Raw genomic sequence first — 22,448 nt, forward strand, 5'->3', positions numbered from 1 at the left:
TGACATCAAAGTGTCTAAAAGTGTTTAATATCTGTAGAGACCTTTTTTCCTGTATCAGAATTTTGTATCTCCTAAGGTGATTCAGCTGTTAGTTGAAAATACTTCAACCACCACTCGGAGATGCATGCTCATAAACAGAGCACATTGCACTCTGGACTATGCCCAGAGCCAGGCAATGCAATGGTCTCTACTATACTGCATGTTTTGACAAAGAGTTTTGAGGTCATCACCCTAAGATGAAGACTCATGGGAGAGAGTTCATGTTCTTACAGGAAACCCACATGTGGAATTACAATCCCCTTCCACTCCGGAGCAGGGCAGAAATATTTGATGGTCACTGGGAATTACCACGGGCAATTACTGCTGGCCCCTGCAGTGTGAACACTTGCACTGATGGAACAACTCAAATCATATTCTTTCTCTCAAGAGCTCTTCACAGGCAGTCATGCTGATCCAGAGAATTTACTGTGAAATAGACCCTGTCATCCACAGTTAGCCATCCACCTCTGGAATTGATGCTGCAAGGTATATTGATCCAGCGAAGCCTTTAAGCACAACATTAATCTTCTGGATTTCATTTATATTCATAAAGTTCAGCAAGTGTTAAAGAGTTTTGCTGTACTTGAGCTTGCAGCACCTTAAAAGCTCAGACCTTCAATTAGCAGCCTTCAAACCCAAGTCCCAAAGCCCTCATCAATGACCAGTGGACTGTTGACCTGGGAGCCTGCCCTGATCCTGACAGTACTTCAGTTCTCTTTCATCTGGACCCGACAGCTTTGCTTGGGGATCTGGACTCACATCATGTGGGAGGCTCTGGACTAACCAGAAGATAAAACATGCATGATCAGCAACTTTGCTGATGAGTTACTCTGGGGCCTCTGTCAGGATCAGATGACTATAGGAGAAATGCTGGTTAGGCAGAAAAGCCCAAAATATCCTATGTCTGAGTGTAGTTCAGTGAAAACATGAAGGCTACTCCTTCTGAGTTATGAACAGGTATTTATTCTGTGGTTTTGACCCTGCTATCTGCTTGGCTTCAAATCCTGCAAACACATTGATCCAAACCTCCGTCTCTTGCCTCACCTCTGTCATAAACATCAAGAGCAAGAATTGGTCACCACCTGCAAACAATGGTAGCTGTCCAGGGCATGATCTATTTATTATTTACACTATGTTAAAACCCTGATCTGGAAAGATCTAGTTATTTGCTTTGGGAGTTTCCATAGTGTTCTTCACTGAGGTATCCAAAGGCTCCACAAACATTAGTTTCTCTTGTGAAATGAGGGAGTGACATTTCTCCATGTATTAGTCCAGGCACCAGGGTGCCTGGACTAAAGACGAAAGAACTTATTCACTCTGAGTGCCAGATTTCCTTGAATAGATTTCAAGGTTTCAGGTATTACATACAATATAATACATTCAAGGCAGAGATACAATTGCTTGTAGAAAACATTTTGCAGCTGAGATCCCAGTACAAACAACTCAGAAAACAACCAATAATTAGGAATGCATCTATGAATGACTGAAGTGATCTACCTTGAACCACTAAGAGAGGCATGACAGAGGTACCCTAGGCAATATTTACAGTCAGCCAGTGCTGAGGATCCAGTCTCCAAGTCCTGTCTTGCCACCCAGTCATCCCAGACTGACTACACCCAGATTCTGTCTCCCTGCACGTGACCCTGGTGCCAAGATCCAGTCCCCACTGCAACATTTGCTGCTTTGTCCCTTGCCCAGAGACTTGGAAAGGCAAGGAAAAGAGGATCAATGACCTCAGCATCATTTAAAGTGTAGCACTAAATGGGGGCATATGTGCCACATCCCACTAGCTCCTGCTGTCGTGATTGCTGCAGGGAGCAGGAAAGTCCTGAGGAGGTAGAAAGAGTAATGAGGAGGCAAACAGAGGAGGTGAATGTCTCTCCTTGCACCTATGTACTGACCATTAACACAGACAGAAGCAAGGGGAGGCCAGCACAGCCACAGGTAGAAGGCAGGGGAGCCACTGCCAGCCTGGGAGAGGGCAGGACCCACCTGCCTGCAGAGCTCTGGCAGCCACAGGACCCTCTCCCACCTCCTCCCCCACTCATGTGCACTCATGCAAGCCCACCTGGAGAAGGCAATGCCAGCTGGGGCAGTGGGACCAAAGCACTTACTGGTAAGAGGAAACTTCTTCTCTGATGGCTGCCTGTAGCTCCCATGTCTCCTAACCTGGGGTGCTCACTTGCAGGCAACCGTTGGGAAGGAAAGAGGATTGCTGTGGAAGAGATGTTGGACATGAAGGAATCACGCATCCTAGAAAAGGCAATGGATTTCCCTCACCCCAGCTCCTACCTCCAGCTTCAGACCATTTATGCCCATTTTTTTCCATATTTTCCAAATCTGGTTTCCGACCCCTCTTTATTTGATTTGGGAACTTCTGACACTATGCTGTTTGTGTACAGCACAGGTAGTGCTTCAGGAAGAGATGGGGTTGTGTGTCTACTTTCTGTCCAGCAGAGATGGAATAACCAGTCCACTTAATGCAATTGCTGCCAAGACTCATCTGCATAGGTGCAAAATGCATTTTTTTCTTTTTTTTGTTACATTTAATGTTCACACTAATAAGAGATAATAAAGAAGTGTGGAGAGGGAAAGCACATGATGGATATTTTGTCAGACTTCACATTGTTCCAACACTAAATGTTACTGAAATTCTGAATTTTTACAACAGTACAAAATGATATATTTTTTCCTAGAGTCCCTCTCAGAAATGCTCACACCTGAAGTTTTATGGACAAGTACACAGCAGAAGTTTCACCACAAGCCTTTTTGATGCAGCAAAGCTACAGCCAGCTGAAAATCATTGGAAAGGAAGACTTGAGCAACCTTGTCAGGACAGCTGTTCTTCCTCTCCTCCACAGTTTCCTCTGAGTCCTCTGCTGCTTCTGTAGGTTTCAGATGCTCTTTCTGTGTTACCAGAAGCCACTTACCCACATCCCTACCCACTATATGTTGCACTGGACCATTGCTGGTTTGTATCACTCTCCTCCTGGCTGAAGCCAGTGGGCACAAGCTTCCTAATCCCTCCTCTCTGGAGTCACTATAGAGCAGAGGCATGTCCCACACGGATAACTGCCGGTCTCTGAATAGACTTAAATCTCTATGGGGGTATGAATAAAAATCACCTGCCCTGAGACCTTCTCACAGAGAGGCTAGGTGCATGTGAGTGACATCTCGTCTTCATATACGACTGTAAATTTATATGCATGTATTAAAAAGGGCTTAAATGCTTAAATGAGTTTCTTCTCATGAAAGACTCATCATGACTGTGCCAGGCTCTGCTTATTTATCTCACTGCTCTAACCTGAAAGAGTCTGCCTATATGCACTTGACAGTCATCCCTCTCTTGGCATGTCCTTGAAACCTTGACACTACTGTTTCCATTTCTTCCCCCAGTGCTCAACCCTTATAATGTACTCACACTAGACATGGGAGAGACCCTCATGTTCAGCACAGGAACAGAGGGGATACCAGGGACAGTGCCTGTAGGGTGGTCACTGCCATCATTTTTTTTTTTTTTTTTTTTTTTTTTTTTTTATGGCATCACCTCCAGGTCAAGGCCTTGCTCAGTGACTCTCTTCACTGCAGGTTTCTGTGGACTGCAGCCAAAGGGCAGGTCTGGGTGTCCCCACCTGCCACTGTGTTATTCTGCCTGAGCAAACACACCTGACCCTTCAGCTACTCTCTTGGATTCTTGCTTGATTTCTTATTTCAGGGAAAAAAGATGGCAAAAAAACCTCCCCTTCTCAGCTCTTCTCTATGCTGTTGTCCCTTCGTTTTTTTCACTCAGATGTACCAGGTCCTTTTGGAGTGGGTCTTTGTGTCTCAGTCTTTCCACCTGCAGTTCCTTCAAAAAACATTTTCTTACACCACTTTCCTGAGTCCGTCTTGTCCTCAGTATTAAATTAATTACATTAAAAAAAAAAATCAAATTAATAATTAGTTACTTATGCTATACTAGTTCTTGAGTTTCCAATTTACCTCTTAGAGTGTCTAATTTCTAAGGAGCTAAAGTCCTCAAGCAGTGCACACTGTGGCATTGGTAGAATTGAAATTTGAAAATTCATGGCACAGACCTCCACCATCTGAGTGGGGATCACTACTGTAGAAGCAAGTTGCCATTTTTAGAACTTAAGTTTTTCTGTCCATCTCTCTCAAGCCATAGCCTTATCATCATTCCACAAAATGGTACTGAAAAACTTTTACATTGAGTCAGACACTGCAACCACAAATGGAAAATTTCAGCACAAATAGTTATAGACTGGAAAAGCTACAAGCAACTGAAATCAGTCTTAGAGAAGCAAACAGTAGGAAATCTCAACAGGCATTGCTAGTGAGCCTGGTAACAACACCAACGCATATAACTCTTCCTAGAAGAAAATGTTAGTATCATGCTGAGTCCAAACATCTTGCAATTCCTCTTAAAAATTGAAATTTATTTCAGGTGGAACCACAGAAGAGAAAAAAAAAAAAAAAAAAAAAAAAAAAAAGTAATGCATTGAATGAGGCCTCTAAAAGGCTTTACTGGGCACACAAACACTCGGGCTTTGCATGCAACAAGAGAAAAACCATCAGAAAATTAGGAAAAATAAATACACTCTATAAATGAACAAATAAAGCCCCTCAGTCTTAATGTATCTTTGGGCAACACCATTATTCTGTCCAATGCTAGAGTTAGAGTGAGGTTAGGTTTAGGGTCAGGTGCCAAGGTCCTCAGGGTTGGAAGTCCCTCAGTATGGTGGAAGAGTTCAAAAGAGACAAAACACTGTGGTCTGGATAACTGATGCCTGGAGAGGAAATGGAATAACTATCTGCAAAGTTCTAATAGTGGTGAATATTTAGGAGCAATATTAGAAAGGGAAGTTGAAAACTAAGAAAGGATTTGCCCAGAATAAGTCTTAAGTGTCAGGCAATATCAGAAAATTTAACCACTGCATGTCCTCTACCAACACTAGGAGAGGTATGTCTGTGCTGGTAAAATGTAGATATGCTTTTAATAGGAAAAAAGTGCTGTCACAAGGACTGCTTATTTCCTCAAAAGGAGAAAAATGCAGATATGCACTGCTTGCTGTGAAACTCTGCCCTGCCACCAGGACCTGCCTATGTGCACCACTTCAGGGTTTGCAACCACAGAGGCATTCCTTGGCAGAAGGATTCATTCACCGCATTTAATTCTCTGTTCATCTGAGGTCACCCCAGCTTTCAGTCCTCTCTTCAGAACTGCAGGAGGCCCACCTCCAAGTCTACCCACTGGCGCTACAGGGCAGCGGGGTCAGCAGAGGCAGACTGCTAATGGAAAACGCTGGTATACAAACTGCCCGCCTTCCCACAGCCTCGTGTCAGTGACAGCCAGGATAGGTCACTGAAGACCTGCTCAGGCCACGTGCCAAGGAACAGTGACTGTGCTGTCGCCAGGCCAGAGCTAAAACCCAGATACTCACCACGTCCCTCAGCCAGGGGCTTGGTCTCCTTTTCTCCTGCTGCTTCCAGGAAACAAGTGCAGAGCAACACATTTTTGCTCTCCCTGTTCCTAATGAGAAGGTTTGTGGGGCAACTGTGGGAATCCCCACCATCCCTTTAGTGTATACTTCATTGGATTTGCACTGAAGGCAGAAGTCTTCTCTACTCCCAGTAGTGTTTATGCCAGCTACTTGCATGTCATTAACTCTCTCTGAAAAACCTCCTTGATCCCAGAACACGATTTTCCACAGGTACCACCATCTGCAGAGACAACAGCGGTTCACAGTTTCCCAGGTTGCATACCAAAAACTCTCTTATATCTAGATGTCCCTCTGCATGTCCAGTTTTTCAGTAATTTTATGCAACTGGAATATGGATTTTCTCCATTTCTTGGAAATTTATGGACATTTACTCAGAAAATCTTTCACAAGAATAGGGTAATCCTATTCATGAGGGCATGAAACCTGTTAACTTCTCATACAAATGCCCTCGTTGACCTCTCAAATGCTCTCTTCCCCTCATCTTTACCTACTCCTCAAAGTATAATTGCACTTGGTCTTTGAAGTGTTTTGAAGACTACCAATGACATCTACACAGTTCACTTGTGTGACACTTGTTTTGGGGAATTTCTTCACTGCTTTTATCCCTTTGTCCCTTCCTTACCCATTGCCAGGTATAGAAAGGCAATGCGCCTGAATTTCTTGAAATACAGGAATACAGGTCCAAACAACTTGGCCATAATAGCTTCACCAGTGAGGCTGAGGTCTTCATTTTAACTGTATGCCTACATGAGATGCAGTTATACAAGCCAAAAAAAAAAAAAAAGAGACAGTTTATTTTTCTCTCCAAACTGGGACAAGCCACTGTGGAAAAATACTCTATTAACAGCGTGTCTCTCTTCTATGGACACATCTGCACAATTTCATCATGTAATTAGACCTTGGCTTCTGCCAGTGAGGGATCTATTAGCTAAAAGCTCCTCAGACAAAGGAAGCCTTAGTGCATAAATTAATGCAAATCAAGCCCGGGTTCTCCCCTCCTATGCCGCTTGGAGCTGTTATGATCTCTGTGTTACTGCAAGAAGTGAATGTACTGCTGGAGCCTGGGGAAAACAAGCTGATGAGAAGACAGACAAGGGCAAGGCAGCCCCCTCATTTTTTCCAGACAAGGTCCAGGACCTCAGCTTTACAGCCTAGATGAGAAAGAAATACTCAGGAAACAGTCAGCTTTTTGGATCAGTATTGACACCGTGTGGTGCGTCAACTTCAGTTTTAATGGAATTTTTTAAGAGACCCTTGTAAATCAAAAGATGCACAGAATTTTATTGAACCCTTGAAAATAAAGCTGAGGTTTACTTTTTCTTGTCTTCCAGTCTTTTCTCCTGTCTCTAGATCTTTGCTTCCTCCCAGCTGAAGTCTGCCAAAGGTAGAGGTGATGACACAGCTCTGAATAGCACCTGTCTTTACTGCACAGGTATCAAAGTCATTGAGTCATTGCTATGAGTCGCAATTTGGTTTTTTCCTCTCCTGCCATGGAGAAGCTCAAACACAGTCACTGGCACTTACATGCAAGTGGTGCACTTTCTCCACAAAGGTGGACAGCCTTCCCCTCTCCAGAGGAGGAACGGAGGTTGAGTTCTTTGGAGAAGCAGTGGGAGGAAAAGCAATAAGAGAGTTTACACCAGCAAAGAAGCAGGCTGGGTTACCAGGAGGACAAGGAAAGTATTTGGGGAGGGTGCTATAGGAGTGCAAGAGAGGAACATGGGAAAAGGTACCTGGCATTGTTCTGTGCCCCTGGGGTAAGTGGTGTTTGCATGACAGTGCTGCCTCTCTTTTATTGTTTTCATCTCCAGCCCAAGAGGTTCTCACACCACCAAAATTTATCCAAAGAGGAGGATGGTGTCTCAACAGGGAAGAACACAGCTACCAGTGCAGAGCTGTCAATGCACTTGGCATTGGATGGCTCTCAGGGAAAATGACAGCTGAAGAGGCTCAGCAGAGCACCTCTCCCAGAAGGTGAGTAATGGCTGGCTGAGACCATCTCAGGATGGCTGCAGGGCAGGTCCCTGTGGCACAGCTGAGGAGAAAGGGGTAGGAATGGGCAGGTACAGGAGGAAAGTCTGAGCCTTCAGCATCAACCAGACTATACCCTGTGCAGGGTATTTCAAGACATTCTCTTTCACTTGGAGATAACAAAGAATTCAAATATTAGCCCCTGAAACTGCTTTCTTCAAATATGTCAGGAATAATAAAACAAAGCTTTGGAAAGCTTCCCCCAGAAGTATGTTGGAAGTATCTTTCCTAGGCAGGTTGTGATAATAAACCTGGAGTTTAATCATCATCATCCTCAGTTTTTATCCTTTTTCAAGAAATGAACATGCATTGATAAACCAAATCAGAGATGTCTCAAATCTCCTTAGCAGCATAGCAAAGTTCAGCTCTGAGACCCCAAAGAGGAGAATATGGTATGCATTGATGGGAAAAGATGACTAGCAAGAAGAGGCAGAGCTGGGAGGGAGAAATGGGTGAAGGCTTGTTATTCTTGCTTGTGCCAGGGCAGATTGTCACTTGGAAGCATTGACTGGGGCTATACTTCTCCCCACAGTAATTGTCACTTCCCCATGCCCTGTTGTTAGCAAAGAGGTGACAGGATGGGACAAGTACAGGGCAGCACAGTTCTCCAGTTCCTACCAGGGGAGATGGGAAAGACGGAAGCAGTGACTGCAGAAAGACCTTCCCCCAGCAGTAGCCACAATCCAGCCATCCCACTCTTCCCTCTGCAACAACTACAGTGCTCCAAGCCTGGCTTTCCAGCCTGGGGTCACAGCCATTTCGCCCATCTTGGCTCTGGATAATGACTTATTTTACTTTTGCATGACACATCCTGCAACCAGTTCCTGTGAAGGTAGCTGTGGGTGGCAAACTACCCTACAGTGTTCAGAGTACTAGCAGACCCCTTGTTCTTCCCTACAAGGACTGAATTAGCTTTCCCCCATCATCTCTCTAGGTTTAGAGCAGCCTCACAAAATGTACAGGTCCTTGCAGCTGCTGGCAGCAGAATAATTTTCCAGGACGATTGTTATTACTTCGTACTTATCTCACACAGTCCTAACCAGAAAATACATCACCTCTGCAGAGGAGAGCTGTGGTGATGAGTCAGCCATCCACTGCCATGACTACTGAAGCACTGGAGATTTGCTGCCCCTGCTCCCACATCAGGTTTTCACTGCTGCTGCACCACCAGGGACCCCAGAGTGGGGAGGCTTTCCAGTCCCACAGAAGCGTTGCACAAAACTGACCATTTTCCAGGACACATAAACGGTGCAAGTCCCACTCCTTCACTTATATTACTCCAGGTTCGGCAATGGAAGAGAAACTCAGCCCAAATAAACGACTATTTCTACCCTGTTTCCTTTCTCCCCTTTGACCCCAAAATGTCCTTTCACCTCCCATTTCTACCTTAAAAAGACCTGATGTCAGTCTGAGAAGGTGTTTCCTAATCGCAGCACAGGCCAGACCTGTGCCAGAGCTCAGGCAGTCACACTTGGGCTCACCGAGCTTCACAAACAATGCTGTAACTACAGGGAAGTGTCGAGTATCCCCAGAAAATAGGCTCTGTGCTATTTCCTGCATGTTGCTGCTAGGCAGGATTTATTTCCTTGTTTGTTTTCTTCACTGTTGCTGCAGGGATATTTACCCTTTGCTAGGCTCAGATTACTGGTCAGGAAAAGGACTCCCCAGGTAGCAGAAATATGATGTCCAACAGTTTCTTATCTGCAACTCTAGTCCATCTTGTATTAATAAAGGATCAAGATTATTTAGTACTTCCATTCTGCTGGCCACTTGCAAAGGAGCTGGGAAATTCAGTACAGGCTCACAATCACAGTAAAACATAATGCATGTAATAGTATGTGATTTAATAAATGTTTTCATATACTTAATCTAATAAATGCAGCACATACTGTAGTGTATATACGACCCTGGTTACTTACATTCTCCTTCAATGGTTTGTATAAAGTGTTAGAACCCAGCTGTCCAACAGCCTTTGCTCATATTCTCCTTTTCCCAATTTTACCCTGTAAATACAAAGAAAATAAACACATTGTAATGATGCTTTTGGCAGCAGCCTTCACCCATTTGCTCGCGTGAAGCTCCTGTAAAGGCCTGTCACTTGCCATTTCACACTCCCCTCTTTGCGGCACTGACACAGGCTTCGCTGCCTGGGAGCACAGCGGTGCGGGGGCTGAGGCAAGCAGCCAGCCAAGGCCTCAGGGAAAGCTGTCCCCAGTGAGCTTACAGACATATATGACATGACTGTGCATGGCTGAGGGGGAGAAGTGACACCTCCCTCCCACCTCAATCTATTCACTCACACCTCCAGCAACTGATGCTTCAGCAAAGAGCCTCTTGCTGCAGCATCCCTGTGGCGAGCACTGGCAGCAGATAGGGTCTGCAAGCAGAGCTGTGTCCATGATAGCTGCACTGCTCCCCACAAGGCTCTTCCCTCACGCTGTTCCCACCTGGGTCTCCATCAGCCCCAGGTGCAGCTACATGCCCAGTGAGTCTCCACAGGAGAAGGTAGCTCCCGAGGCCTCTGCCCCTCCTTACCAGCTGAAGGTCAGGGTGAGCTCCTTGTTTTGAGCCATTTGGCTTGCTCAAAGAATCATTCAGTTAGAGCAAACAGGTCTGGAAGGATGTTCAGGAGATCTTCTAGTGCATTTCTATCCCAAAGCAATCATTGCACACTTATCACTCCTGATGCATGTCTGCTCAAACTTTGCCAAAAATCCCCCAGTGATGAAGATCTCATAGCCTCCCTAGGCATACCTATTGTTGTCAAGTGCACCCCAGTGTCCAGCCTCAGCCTGCTGCAATGCTCACCCCTTACTCTTTGTCTCAGCCAGACAAAGACCAGGTCATTCCCTTCCTCTTTGCAACAATATTTTGTACCATTGCAGGCTCTTGCTCTGCCACCCTGCAGCGGCCATGAGCTGTTCACAGTGCCAGGCACAGGACTTGCTGATCTTCTCATTCCCTGCAGATCCCAGGTGACAGCACTCCTACTGTGACATGGTTTCTCAGTCTCTGAAGCAATGCCTCCCTCCCAACATACTCCTTACATTTCCCCCTTGAATAGGGGTTCCTGTAGAGCCACCAAATCTGCCCCCCACACCCCTCACAGACCATCTTACAGCTGCTGCCCAGCCTGGCTCTATACAGCAAGGAGGCAGCCTCATGAAGAAGACGACAGGCAAACCTGAGATAGATTTCCTCCCCTGTGCTCCCTGCACTACCTTCCTCACATCCTCCCACAGCAGCACGAGCTGCAGACCCCTAATTGAACTGCTCTTCCCATGACTCCCTTTTCCCAGTCCTCCTGCCTCTTGGTTATACAGTCCTGGCTCTCACGCTCATTCCTCACAGGTCATGTTTTCCAGACTGCTGACCATTTTTGTTGCTTTCCATTGGACTCTGTCCAACTGGGCCACATTCTTCTGGAAGTTCAGTGCCCTTAGCTGAGCAGAGCATCCCTGCCAGGGGATCACACATGCTGAGAAGAAAAATCACTCCATTTGTCTTGCAGGCTGTAATTTGGTTCATATATTTCAGCATGGAGACAACCTGACGTCGCTGACTCATGCTTTGCTGTTGATCCGTTATGACCCCCAGACCCTTCTCTGCAGAGTGATGTTAATGCAGGCATTTTTCCTCATGTAGCTGCTTATTTCTGTGTAAGGTAGGAGCTCGCTCTTGTCCCTTAAGAACTGCATCTTATTTTTCTCAAACTATTTCTCCAGTTTGACAAGACCATTTGTCAAGCTCAAGCTGTGTCCTCCAAAGTACTTGCAGGCTATTCCAGCTTGCTGTGGTCTGCAAAGTTAACAAGCTTATTATTTATTTTATAGACAACCATTAATAATGACCTGGGCTGGCATTTCCCTGCTACTGATTTTGTCTCCAGAAGCCACCTTGTTCATTCTTCATGAAGTTTTTCTGTGGAAATTGGATTTGGTCAGGGGAGGAGGATTCATGATGAGAACAGAATACAAAGAGCCTGATAAGAAACAAGACAAAGCAAGAGACACAAAGAAATAAAGCTAAATTCAGGTTATTACCTGTTTACCATCTGAGAAAAAAAAAAAAAAAAAAAAAAAAGTAACACACAATGTCTTCTGCTTCGTAGTCTTAGCCAATAGCAAGTCAGAAATATGTGTCCTTATGCCACGGGCATGTCACATAGCCACTCATTTAAGATCACCTACCATATGCCAGCATGTCCCAGAGAGGAGCTGAAAGGTGGAAGGGGTTGGTGCATGCAGTGGCTGAGACATAAATTATCAGGAAGCCTGGGGGAACCCACAAAAGGGGATAGTGCTGACACTGGGGGTCAATAAGAAAGAGACATCAGTCCTGCAAATGGGACTGTGAAAAGGGAAAAACTGTCTGGCTGCACCTTTGCTTCGCCAGCTGAGGATGTACTTCATACTCAGTCTAACATCCACTTCTCCTATCAATGAACTTCAAGGAGTTGCTCAGCTGTCCCAGCTCGCTCTCAGCAACTGTGGCCAGTTTTCCGGTCTTGCTGTTGTACTGAGCAGTGGCTCTCCTCAGCCTGACATCTGCTCTCAGATGACACAGGAGCAGATAGCAGCAGTGGCTATAAAGGTTGGATCACCCTATGTTACTAGAGTATAAATTCACTTATTTCCAAAGCTGGGAGCTACCCAGCAACTGCTCTTCCACTAGGTTTGAGATGAATGGTTGTCATGCAACCCTGCTGCAGCTGCTCTCTGCCTACCCGCTCTTTTCCTGCCATGCTCAGGACAAAAGAGCTCAAGAGCAGAGCTCTGTTCCTGCTGTGCCCATGGAGGGTCCTGGGGTAACAAAATGATCATGCATTTTTCCTCCTGTGTGTATACCAAGGGATTTGCATTGACAGTAAAAAACTTCTTATTTTTCATGATCTCCCTTCTGCCCTTGTACTTTCAATATCCAGTCTCATAAGGAGAATTCCTTTGTGCTTGAAGTCTTTTCATTGTGGGTTTTTTTTTTCTCCTCCCCTTGTTTCAAATCAGAAAACAGGCCCTTAATGTATATTACCTTAAAGAATATCTGAAACTTAGATTTGAGACTGGAGGAATTTAATTAAAGAAGAATTTAGAGATTTAGCAAACAACAGTTATGGGGATTTAACTCTTCAAATGTTGAAAGTTCCCAGACAACACAGGAAGTATCAGAAGGAAGTGCAAAGGAAGCGCTCAAAAGGATAAATGTGTGCCTTAGAAAAGGGAAGGGATGAGATAGTGTCTGGAAATTGATGAAAGTAGAGAAGAGACTGTGTAAACTGGAAGGCAGAGCATAAATCAGAAAGGAATTAACTCAGAGGACAAGTCGAGAGAAGAGTTCTGCCTACAGAGTTGTGTCAGTAACACTGTGATATATCTAGTTTTATACCAGTTCAGTCCCAAAAAACATCTCAGCAGATGTGGCTTTTCACAGAACCCGAGTGCCCTGCTCAAAGGAAGGCCACCTTCAAAGAATGATCAAGTTTCTCAGGGTCATGTCCAGTCAAGTTTTGATGGGTTTTTTTCCCCAGGAAAAATTCTTTTGTCAAATTTGTTTGTTTTCACTCTTCAAAATAAGCAAGAGCTGGCAGCAATACATTGTGCCAGGATAGCTATGGCTTTGCTTGGTATGATATACCAACAAAACTCTGCTAGTGATGAAGTCCCCAGGGCTGACCACCTGCAAGGAATTTCTTAGCAGACTTCATACACAAAGAGAAGTACTTAATTCTCAGTAAATCTCAGTTCACTTTGGCATCCTCCCCTCTCTTCAGAAAAACCCTCCCAGTAAGCTCTCCATGGGGGCTCAGGGGCAGTATCAACCCCGCACACCCTTTCCCTGCTGCAGTCAGGATTTCTGCTCATTGATCGGGTGGGAACAAGTCAGGCAACAGGCAGGCAAGTCCCTGGGAAAGGCTTGCTGACATGTCTTCCAGCTTCCTCGGGCAACAGCTGTAATTTGTGTTATGATGTTCCTCAGTGGCATTTTACTTCTTAAAAACACTCTGACTAATCTAATAAAAAGTACTAGAGACTGTTGTTGGCACGGAGCATGCTCACCGCTGCAGGATGCCCATCTCTCTGTTTGCCATCCCCGGGTAAGGTGCTGCTGCAGGTCTCTGTCACCAAGTCCTCAGGAGTGCTCAGAGTAGCTCCTGGCTCTCTATTGCCCTTGCTCACAGACAAACCATGAGCACAGACCCTGCAGGGAGCTCATTCTCCATTCTTCCTGCCAAAAGACAGTCCGCAAAGAAAACCTTAGAGCCTGAAGGCTGACTGACAGTGGGAGCAATCTAAAGGTTATGGTGCTGGAAATACAGGACTAAGGCACACAACATTAACAAGGACTTGAGAAAGGTGCAAAGAAATAGACAGTGTTAAACCAAAAGGTAAGGGAAACTGAGGAGAAACAGTGAAAGCTAAAGTTGTGGTCGAATGGAAAAAAAAAAAAAAAAGTAGTAACATATCTGGTGGCAGATTGCATGTAAAAGCACAGCAGACAAAATGCGCTTTGAGGAACAAATGGCAAAGGGAATTAGCACTAATAATGTTCCTTCAGATCAAAGATTCAGGAGCCTGTCAGAAAATCTGTAGGACCAGCTGACAGTATAAAATATCACAACAGATATGGTTATTTTTAAATTATCTATTTGCATTGGTGCTCATAGTGAAAGAAGCTTTGTGTTCAGATGGTTCCAACCACTCTTGGGAGTTAGGGATTTTAGAAAAGATTAGGTAGAAATTAAAATTGCTTTGGAAGAGAGATGAAAAACATTCACAGAGTGAATAGCAACAAATAAATAGAACTGATAATAAGTACTCAAGAGATCCAAGATGTCTCTAAACTGGACGATCTAAGGTCATAGCAGTCATGGATAACATGTCATTTAAAATTACTGGAAGGCTCAACAGGGGCACACATGAGGTCAATTATTTAAAATTGTTCCAAGAGTGATCTGAGTAACTACAGATCTCTTATTCCAGCTTAAACAGTAGGGTCTGCCAGTATGTACTGGATTTACAAAGCAAGGTCTTCGTAGTGGAGGGACTGCAGAGGTGGCTTCTGTCAGAAGACACCAGGAGCTGCCCCCATGTCAGACAGAGCCAGTACCAGTGAGCTCCAGGGTGGATTCATGACTGGCCAAAGCTGAACCCACCCTCGACACTGGTGGCACCTCTGTTATCACATATTTAAGAGCAAAAATGCTGCACAGTAGCTGAAAGACAGGAGTGAGAAAATGTGAGAGAGACAGCCCTACAGACACCAAGGTCAGTGCAGAAGGAGGGAAAGGACATGTTACTGGCACTGGAGCAGAGATTCCCCTGCAGCCCCTGGTGCAGACCATGGTGAGGCAGCTGTGCCCCTGCACCCATGGAGGCCCACGGTGGAGCAAATAGCCACACTGCAGCTTGTGGAGTACCCAGGTGAATGTGCCCTGAAGGAAGCTGCAGCCTGTGGAGAGCCTGTGCTGGAGCAGGCTCCTGGCAGGACCTGAGGAACCCACACTGGAGCAGGTTTTCTTTCAGGACATGATCCCATGGGGGATCCACACTGGAGCAGCCTGTTCCTGAAGGACTGCTCCCTGTGGAAAGCACCCACACAGGAGAAGTTTGTGAAGAACTGCAGCCCATGGGAAGGGTCTGTGCTGGAGAAGTTCATGGAGGACTGTCTACCGTGGGTGGGACCCCACACTGAAGCAGAAGAAGTGTGTGAGGAGGAACAGAGAGACAAAGTGTTACGAACTGACCACAACCCTCATTCCCCATCCCCGTGTGCCCCTTTTGGGAGAAGAAGGTAAAAATTCAGAAGTTAAATTGAGCTCGGAAAGAAGAGAGGGACACAGGGTAAGTGTTTTTAGTTTTGGTCTTATTTCTCACTATCCTACTCTATTATTAACTGGCAATAAACTAAATTAAGCTTCCTCAAGACAAATCTGTTTTGACCCTGACAGTAACTGGTGAGTGATACCCCTGTTCTTATCTTGACACATAAACTTTTCATCTTGTTTTCTCCCCCTGTCCTGATGAGGAGGGGGAAAGAGCGCAGCTGGATGAGTACATGACAGCCAGCCAAGGTTAACCCACTACACAGTGTGATAAGCTTGCTATCTATTTCACATGCAACTTTTAATAATTACTGTAACCACTACCAATATTTCCCTATTACAGATTCTATCCAGAAACAACCTTCTCTGATCTCATGAAGACTCTCAACAGAAATTGGATTCAGCTGAGACTAAAAGATCCATGAGAAATTATTATCGTAAACTATGAAAGCCATAACCACAGGAAAAAAAAAAAAAAGGGAAACATAAGGTAGACCCCAGTTGCTTACTACCAGGCCTAAAAATCCTGTGCACCTTCTGGCTTGGTAAGCAGAAGCAAGATGGGACACCCTAGGGAGTCTCCAGTGGCACTTGACACCTACCCCTGGGTAGTTGGATCAGCTCCATAAAGACTGTTCAATGGATGCAATTCCTAGACTTCACTGAGACTGCGCATCCCCACTGGCTGTAGCAACAGCTCAGACACAAACATCACGGGTGTTTTGTATAGACAAACAAATGGAGGTGTCATAACTTAGATGAACCTGAACCAAAGCTCCGGTGGCCTCACCAGTCAATAGAAAAGAGCAAGAAGCAGCAGAAATTATAAAGAAAGAAAATGCAAAGGAGGAAGATGTCTTTGCCTCTACCTTTGCCTCAGAGAGCTAATTCTCAGCACTAGCTGCTCTGCACTGAGAGTGGTGAGAAGTCATGGAATCTGCCTCAGTCTAATGACTTTGTGTCATTAGGGATGTATCTAAGAGAGGAAAACATCACTTCACATGTAGGGAGTCACAGGTGTCACACCTCACCACTGTTATGCTGTAGGCAAGTAGTGTTGTCCCTCAGCCAGCCGGCAATGTGCCTGTGTATCTGGTCCAGGTGCATCAACAGTGTCAGGCACTGCCTGTTCCTTGGCCCTCAAAGAACACCGTTCGTAGCACAGAAAGTTTTGAGCCTCTGCATCCAATTCTAAACTGACATGGCAACGGCAGGAGTGCTACATGCTTCAAAGGCTGACTGGCCCCTTGGCAGCACCAAAGAATGCTTGAAACTAGATCTTTTATCCAGAAGCTAGTTGCCAGATGTGGGAGCAATTTAACTGGCTTTATCTCCAGTGTCATTACAAAGTCCACTGCAAGAACATTTTCAGACCACATACACTTCAAGTAACTTTTTCTCATCTTCATCTAAGAAGGTTTACGTTGCTAGAGAAGAAGGCTATCTGAGAGCACATCTGCGCCTTCCCTGGAGAGCCCCACCATCTTCTAAATGGGCAGTATATAACAAAATATCTTTTAGCCCACAGAAAGTGGGATTCACCTAACCTATTCTTAAGTATCTACAACGAAAATGTATCTATGCAATGTCAACAAGGCTAATGCAAGCACTTCACTCTTATCTTGATATTTTGGCTCTGTGAGTACCTTTTCCTATTCTGCTGATTTTTGATTATTTTGAGCACCTGCACAGTTTTCAAAGATTATTTTTTCATTGTAACTCTCAGTTCTTTTTTATCATAACAAGTAGGACTTCAGTTGTCCAAAAAAAAAGAGAAACATTTCTTTTTGGTTTATATGTTTCCAAAAATACAGAACTGGTCTTTGTTCTACACCAGCCATGATTGCTTCTATTGCTGAGTCTAATGTTATCCTGCCTTCTAATAATTTGACTGGGGGAAAAAAAAAAAAAAAGATATGTCATATAACATGACTCTACAACTAGCTGCCAAAGCTAACCAGAAAAAAAAATAAGTTGTCAGACTCAGAGAAGTTCAAACTCCAGCTTTCCAATCTAACATAATGAAAAATCCATCCATCCTTGGCTTGCAAACTGGTACTTTCCTTACCTGATTGGAGGACTGCAGGTTAACAGAAGAGAAAAGGAAGCAAGGGGTAAAGAAAAAGAATTTCCCCAGATGAGAAAATGTTCATTAGCAGGGATGTTAAGACATCACTGGATGCTCAGGGAAGTTTATGTATGAGCAGATTTATCCAAAAGTATTCATTGGCCCTGCACCCCAGCAGCACAAATTCAACTGTTCATACTGAACTAGGCATTTTAATTCCAGTCCATGTTTTAGTCCTGGAGCTGGAAAGGTTTTCTGTAGAGGGAAAAAAAAAAAAAAAAAAAAAAAAAAAAAAAAAAAAAAACACAAAACAAACCACACCACAAAAAAGTTTCTTTGACTCAAGAAAGAGGTTCATCACTCTGGAAGGGTTAAAAATTAATGAGAGACAAGAGAGGGAAACATAAAGCTGAGATTAGTTCCTGGTTTGTTTTCTAGCTCCCCACTCTAGTTACAGAAACACACATGGTATCTGCTTTCTCCCACAGGCAGAGTTAATTACTAGTGTGAATTGTTTTCACTGCTTCCTGCTGGAATATCACAAAACCACTGACCCGGTGCACTGCCTCTGCTGCCTACTCCCCAGGCAGTCAAAAGGGAGCAACAAAAAAATTAGCAAAGATGTTGAACAGGGTCTTTTCCCAGGACCCCCCTCTCCCACATTCAGTGTTAGGACCACTGGGGCTGGAGCTCAGACTGACAGAGAGGAAACAGGAGTTGTGTGAAAGTGGAAGGCAAAGAAAACAGACCCTCTCAATAAGAGGAACTCAAATGGAGCAAGATTCAGCTCTGTGGATATAATTACAAACTGTAAAACATCTCTACCATTTTTAGCGTCAGCCTGTTCAGGACCTCCTCCCCACCTAGCTCCTCTTTACTGCTTCTCTTTAAAATCCTATTACAGTTCTAGGTGCCTCTGCCACTACTCCACCCTAAAGCCATAACTTTCCACATACCCTGAAAGCCTCATAGTGCAGCCAGCATGGTTAATGAAGAGGGTTGACCATATCACTTATTCACAGCTCTTTACTGGATATGGTACCTGGCAATGGCCCATTGCTCTTGCTGTGGTTGCTGCCAGTCTTATGAGGAAATCCAATCAACACCACAAGATCAGAAAATCCTATCTCATCAGGAGTGGTGAAGTATCCAGGAGCTATCCATTCTCCAGATCAGGACCCTGACGACACAGCCCTTCATCCCTGTTGTCTTCCTTCTGCTGGGTTTCTGCTGCCTATGAGATACAAGGATACAATAAGACATCTTTGTCCTCATTGTCTCCCAAGGGGTGCTATGAGTAACTGAGGAAATCTACAGTTTTACCCAAGGGGTAACATCGGAGGATTTCAGCTGAAAGAAACACTTGCTCCTTCATCTGTTCAAAACGGTTATTATAGAAACAGGATATTCCATTCTTCAGTAATTGAAGCCTGAAATAACTCTTTCTCCCTATGTTGGCTGTGTTTATAGTGTAGGATATACTGCTGGTATATCCTCACAGGACAACCCTCCCAGGTGGCATCACTCCTCAATGGGACCATGAGCAGCTTACCCTCATTACTCAGCAGCTTATCCTCTTACCCTGCAGCTACTCACAGGATACCCTTGAATATTGCTGTCAGCAGAGGTTTCTTCTCTGGCTAGTCCCTCTGAAGGAATAAGGCATCAAACAGAAACTTGCATCTCAGAGCAGAACAACAGCAGAAGTAGGGTCTCCTACCCTTTCTGTATGCTCACACCTACAGATACACCAGAGCAGCTGGGAGCTGTGTCTGCACAAGTCTGTGGGATGATGGGACTGCGCGCAGTTTTGCTTCCATTCCCCTGTCTGCAGTACAAGACAGACATAAATAAACTGGAGTGAGTTCAGCAAAGGCCACATGAGATGGTTGGCAACTGGAGCACTTGCCCCGTGAGAAAGGGTTGCCACCCTTTACATAGTCACATACACTTAATACATGTCCCAGAGAAAAATGTAATGGCTTCCAGTGCAGGTACTTCCCACACCCCCAGTGGGATAGTGAGGAGAGAAGGAAAGAAAGAAAGAGGAAGCAAGTGAGGACTTCCACAGGATGAAGGACCCTAAGACATCTCCACCTCTATTTTGCCTCAGCCCCTTCAGAGGTTTCTTCACCTTCCAGTCCAGCACTTCTCCTCCCATCTCCCTCTCCAACACCCTCCTCGCATCATTGCCAGGACCCTCCTGCAAATCACAGCATCCCCTTGGGGAACAGTCCCAGCTCTGTTCCCCTTCCCTTCCCTCCCCTCCCATGCACGTTTTCACAGCACTGCAAGCTCCCCAGCCAGTGCATACCAGTGACACCCCTCCCGCCTGGCAAGGGCGGCCCCACCACTGAGGGACAGGCAGTCAACAGAAGCAGTGCATAGCAACAACCCTCACTCCCCATGGGCTTTGTTGACATTCCCCAAGGTCTCCCACCCACTCTCCTCTCATAAATTCCCCCATGCCATCATCTCTGTGCAGCGAGGCACTGAGCAGGTCGCGCACAATGCAGCTGCTCATCCCTGCCATCCTCAGCCTGCTGGGCTCCTGCTGCCTCTGGGGCGCCGAGGCACGGAAATATGAATCCATCCTCATGGTTCCCAACGGAGGCCCCTGGGGCTCTTGGGGACACCAACACTTTTGCCCCAGCGGCTACGCTAAGGGATTTGAAGTGAAGGTAAGGGTTCACTCCTTCTTTGGGGTGGGAAAAAAACATGCTGTGAAATTATGGTATTTTGCTCTGATCTCAGCAGGGCTGGCCACAGCACTTTGTCCCGTTGCAGCAGTTTGCATTGTATCTGCATTGCTCACGCACATTTATCAATAAGAAATCTCTAGCATAGAGTAACTCTCCAGGCTCCCTGCCAGTGAGCAATTCCTTAACAGAGGAGACCATGAGGTAAGAAAAGACCTGGGGTTGGTACTGCAGAGCCCATTCCCAAGGGGCTGGGACAGTCCCCCCCTGACAGCACTCCAGCTCTGAGTGTCACAGTACACATCAAGAGGGTGAGCATGACCTGGGACGGCAGCCACCAAGCGTTGCTCTGTCCAGAGACTCTGCACTGCAATGTAAAGAAAAAGCAGAGGTGGGTAACAGCAAAAAGGGCTCCCTGAGAAATGCCACGGAGCTGCCTCACAGCCCTGCTCAGCAACATTACCTGTATCTGGCTCTGTCCCTGGACCCTCCTACCACCCCTCATGTCTTCTTTTAAATGGGGGAGGTGCTGACATCTCCCATTTTCTTCTCCTCTTCTAAGGTGGAGCCCTACAGGGGATTTTGGATCTTTGGCGATGATACAGCTCTGAACGGCATCCGCCTGCTCTGCACGGATGGCACAGTCATTGAGTCCTCCGTGGGGTGGTGAGTAGTCCTTTCTTGTCTTCCAGGTCAGCAGCTTCTGGGGGCCATGAAGGAAAACCAGCTCAATGGTTTCTCCATTGGCAACCATACCTCCTGAGAAGGTGGCTCCCCACCCGACTTGGAGGTGGGTGAGGTCCCACTGGCCAAAAAGTGAAGGCCTCAAGTTAGAGATCTGGTCCCAGGGAAGGGAACAGTACCCTGAAGAGTTTAAAAAATGCAGATCTTAGCCTGTTCTTTCTCCTTTTCCTCAAATGCTTGCTTTGAAATGGACATTGATATCAAGTAACAGGGACAAAGCAAGCAGCTGAAATTCCCAATGGGTTCTGCAACAACAGGGCAGCCCAGGACTGATGGTGGCAAGTCATCTAGGGGGTGATGGGGAAGCAGAGTGAAACAGGTGCTGTGTAGGTCCCTTGCCCCAGGACCACCAGGATCCCAGGCAAGTTGCAGTGTTGACTGCAGCGTAGCAGAGGCGGAACACGTCTTGGCAAATTGTTTCCTTCTCTGGCAGGTGGGGAAACTGGACCAAGGCCCAGATCTGCCCCAGCAACAAGCTGGTTTCCTTCTCGCTGCGTGTGGAAGAGAGGCAGCACCTGCGTGATGACACGGCAGCCAACAATGTGAGGTTCACCTGCTCAGATGGGACAAAACTGGAGGGCTGGGGACTTTCAGGGGGTTACTTCGGCCCATGGAGCAGCAGCTGCACTTCTGGGGCCATCTGTGGGCTCCAGACAAAGGTGGAGGAGCCCCAGGGAAAGGGAGATGACACAGCTCTCAACGACATGAGATTCTTCTGCTGTGACTAAGTCTAACTCCCCTCCCCATGCAAGCATCTGCAAAGTAGTTCACCATTAAACCTTGAATGTGTCCTTGCATAAAGAGCAGCGTGCATTTTTCTCCATCACATTTTGTCAAGGGTACAGATGCCATGGCTACAGAAGCCTGGGTGTATCCTCCTGCCCCTGTTCAGCTGATGCAAGGTTGCTGCAGCTCCTTGCTCCTAGGTCCAGCCCACAGCAAGGCTGAAGACATGTTACCAGGAGATGCACATGTGCACACAGACATATGACCAGCCCCTGATGAACACAGAGAGCAGTGCCTTTACACTGTACGTACACCCACAGAGCTCACATACACATGAACAGCATGGGTACCAGATATTGTTCCTCTCTGGCTGATCAATATTGATGTCCACTAGTGAAATATGTACTCACGCATAGCAAATGGGTCTCTCTGGTAGCTGGCATTAGCTACTTATTCTGCCCCAGAGCTGGCCTCAGGCTCCAGTTTCCCCAGGTGCTGGTGCTGGCACTGGCACCTGCCAGGCTCTGAGATTCACGGTCCCATTCTAGTTGCTGGCACTTGGATCTCAGGTTGCTGCCCACTAGTCTGGCTTGAAGGTGATCGATCTCTCACATAGGCTTAGAACAGAGGGTGTGCCCACACAGAAGGTAGATGGAAAGAATGTAAAAATAATTAGTATTAGTAGTCATAATAAATAATTATCCTTATTATGTAAGAATATTTAGTAAGACAGTAGGACAGACTGTGGTGATCAAGTGCAGGGCTTGGTCAGACAATTGTACTGACCAGCCAGCTGTAACCCAGGGCCAGCCCCTTTGATC

General features: G+C 45.8%; 1 protein-coding gene across 1 annotated transcript; it reads left to right on the forward strand.

Moving 5' to 3' along the window:
* The first annotated feature begins 19,968 nt into the window (after positions 1 to 19,968).
* Positions 19,969 to 21,629, forward strand: VMO1 (vitelline membrane outer layer 1 homolog). Its single transcript, XM_026858289.1, has 3 exons — positions 19,969 to 20,139; positions 20,720 to 20,823; positions 21,335 to 21,629. The coding sequence occupies exons 1-3, from the start codon at positions 19,969 to 19,971 to the stop codon at positions 21,627 to 21,629; spliced, it is 570 nt and encodes a 189-aa protein (XP_026714090.1).
* The last annotated feature ends 819 nt before the right edge of the window (positions 21,630 to 22,448 follow it).

Source organism: Athene cunicularia (genome assembly GCF_003259725.1).
Source record: "Athene cunicularia isolate RWA chromosome 1 unlocalized genomic scaffold, athCun1 chr1_part1, whole genome shotgun sequence".
NCBI classification, from domain to species: Eukaryota; Metazoa; Chordata; class Aves; order Strigiformes; family Strigidae; genus Athene; species Athene cunicularia.

Bases quoted from the DNA above. Each gene is read 5' to 3' on its own strand.
- VMO1 (XM_026858289.1), top strand. From the start codon at position 19,969: ATGCAGCTGCTCATCCCTGCCATCCTCAGCCTGCTGGGCTCCTGCTGC. The intron at 20,140-20,719 runs GTAAGGGTTCAC...TCCTCTTCTAAG, and splicing joins CTAAGGGATTTGAAGTGAAG to GTGGAGCCCTACAGGGGATT. The intron at 20,824-21,334 runs GTGAGTAGTCCT...CTTCTCTGGCAG, and splicing joins ATTGAGTCCTCCGTGGGGTG to GTGGGGAAACTGGACCAAGG.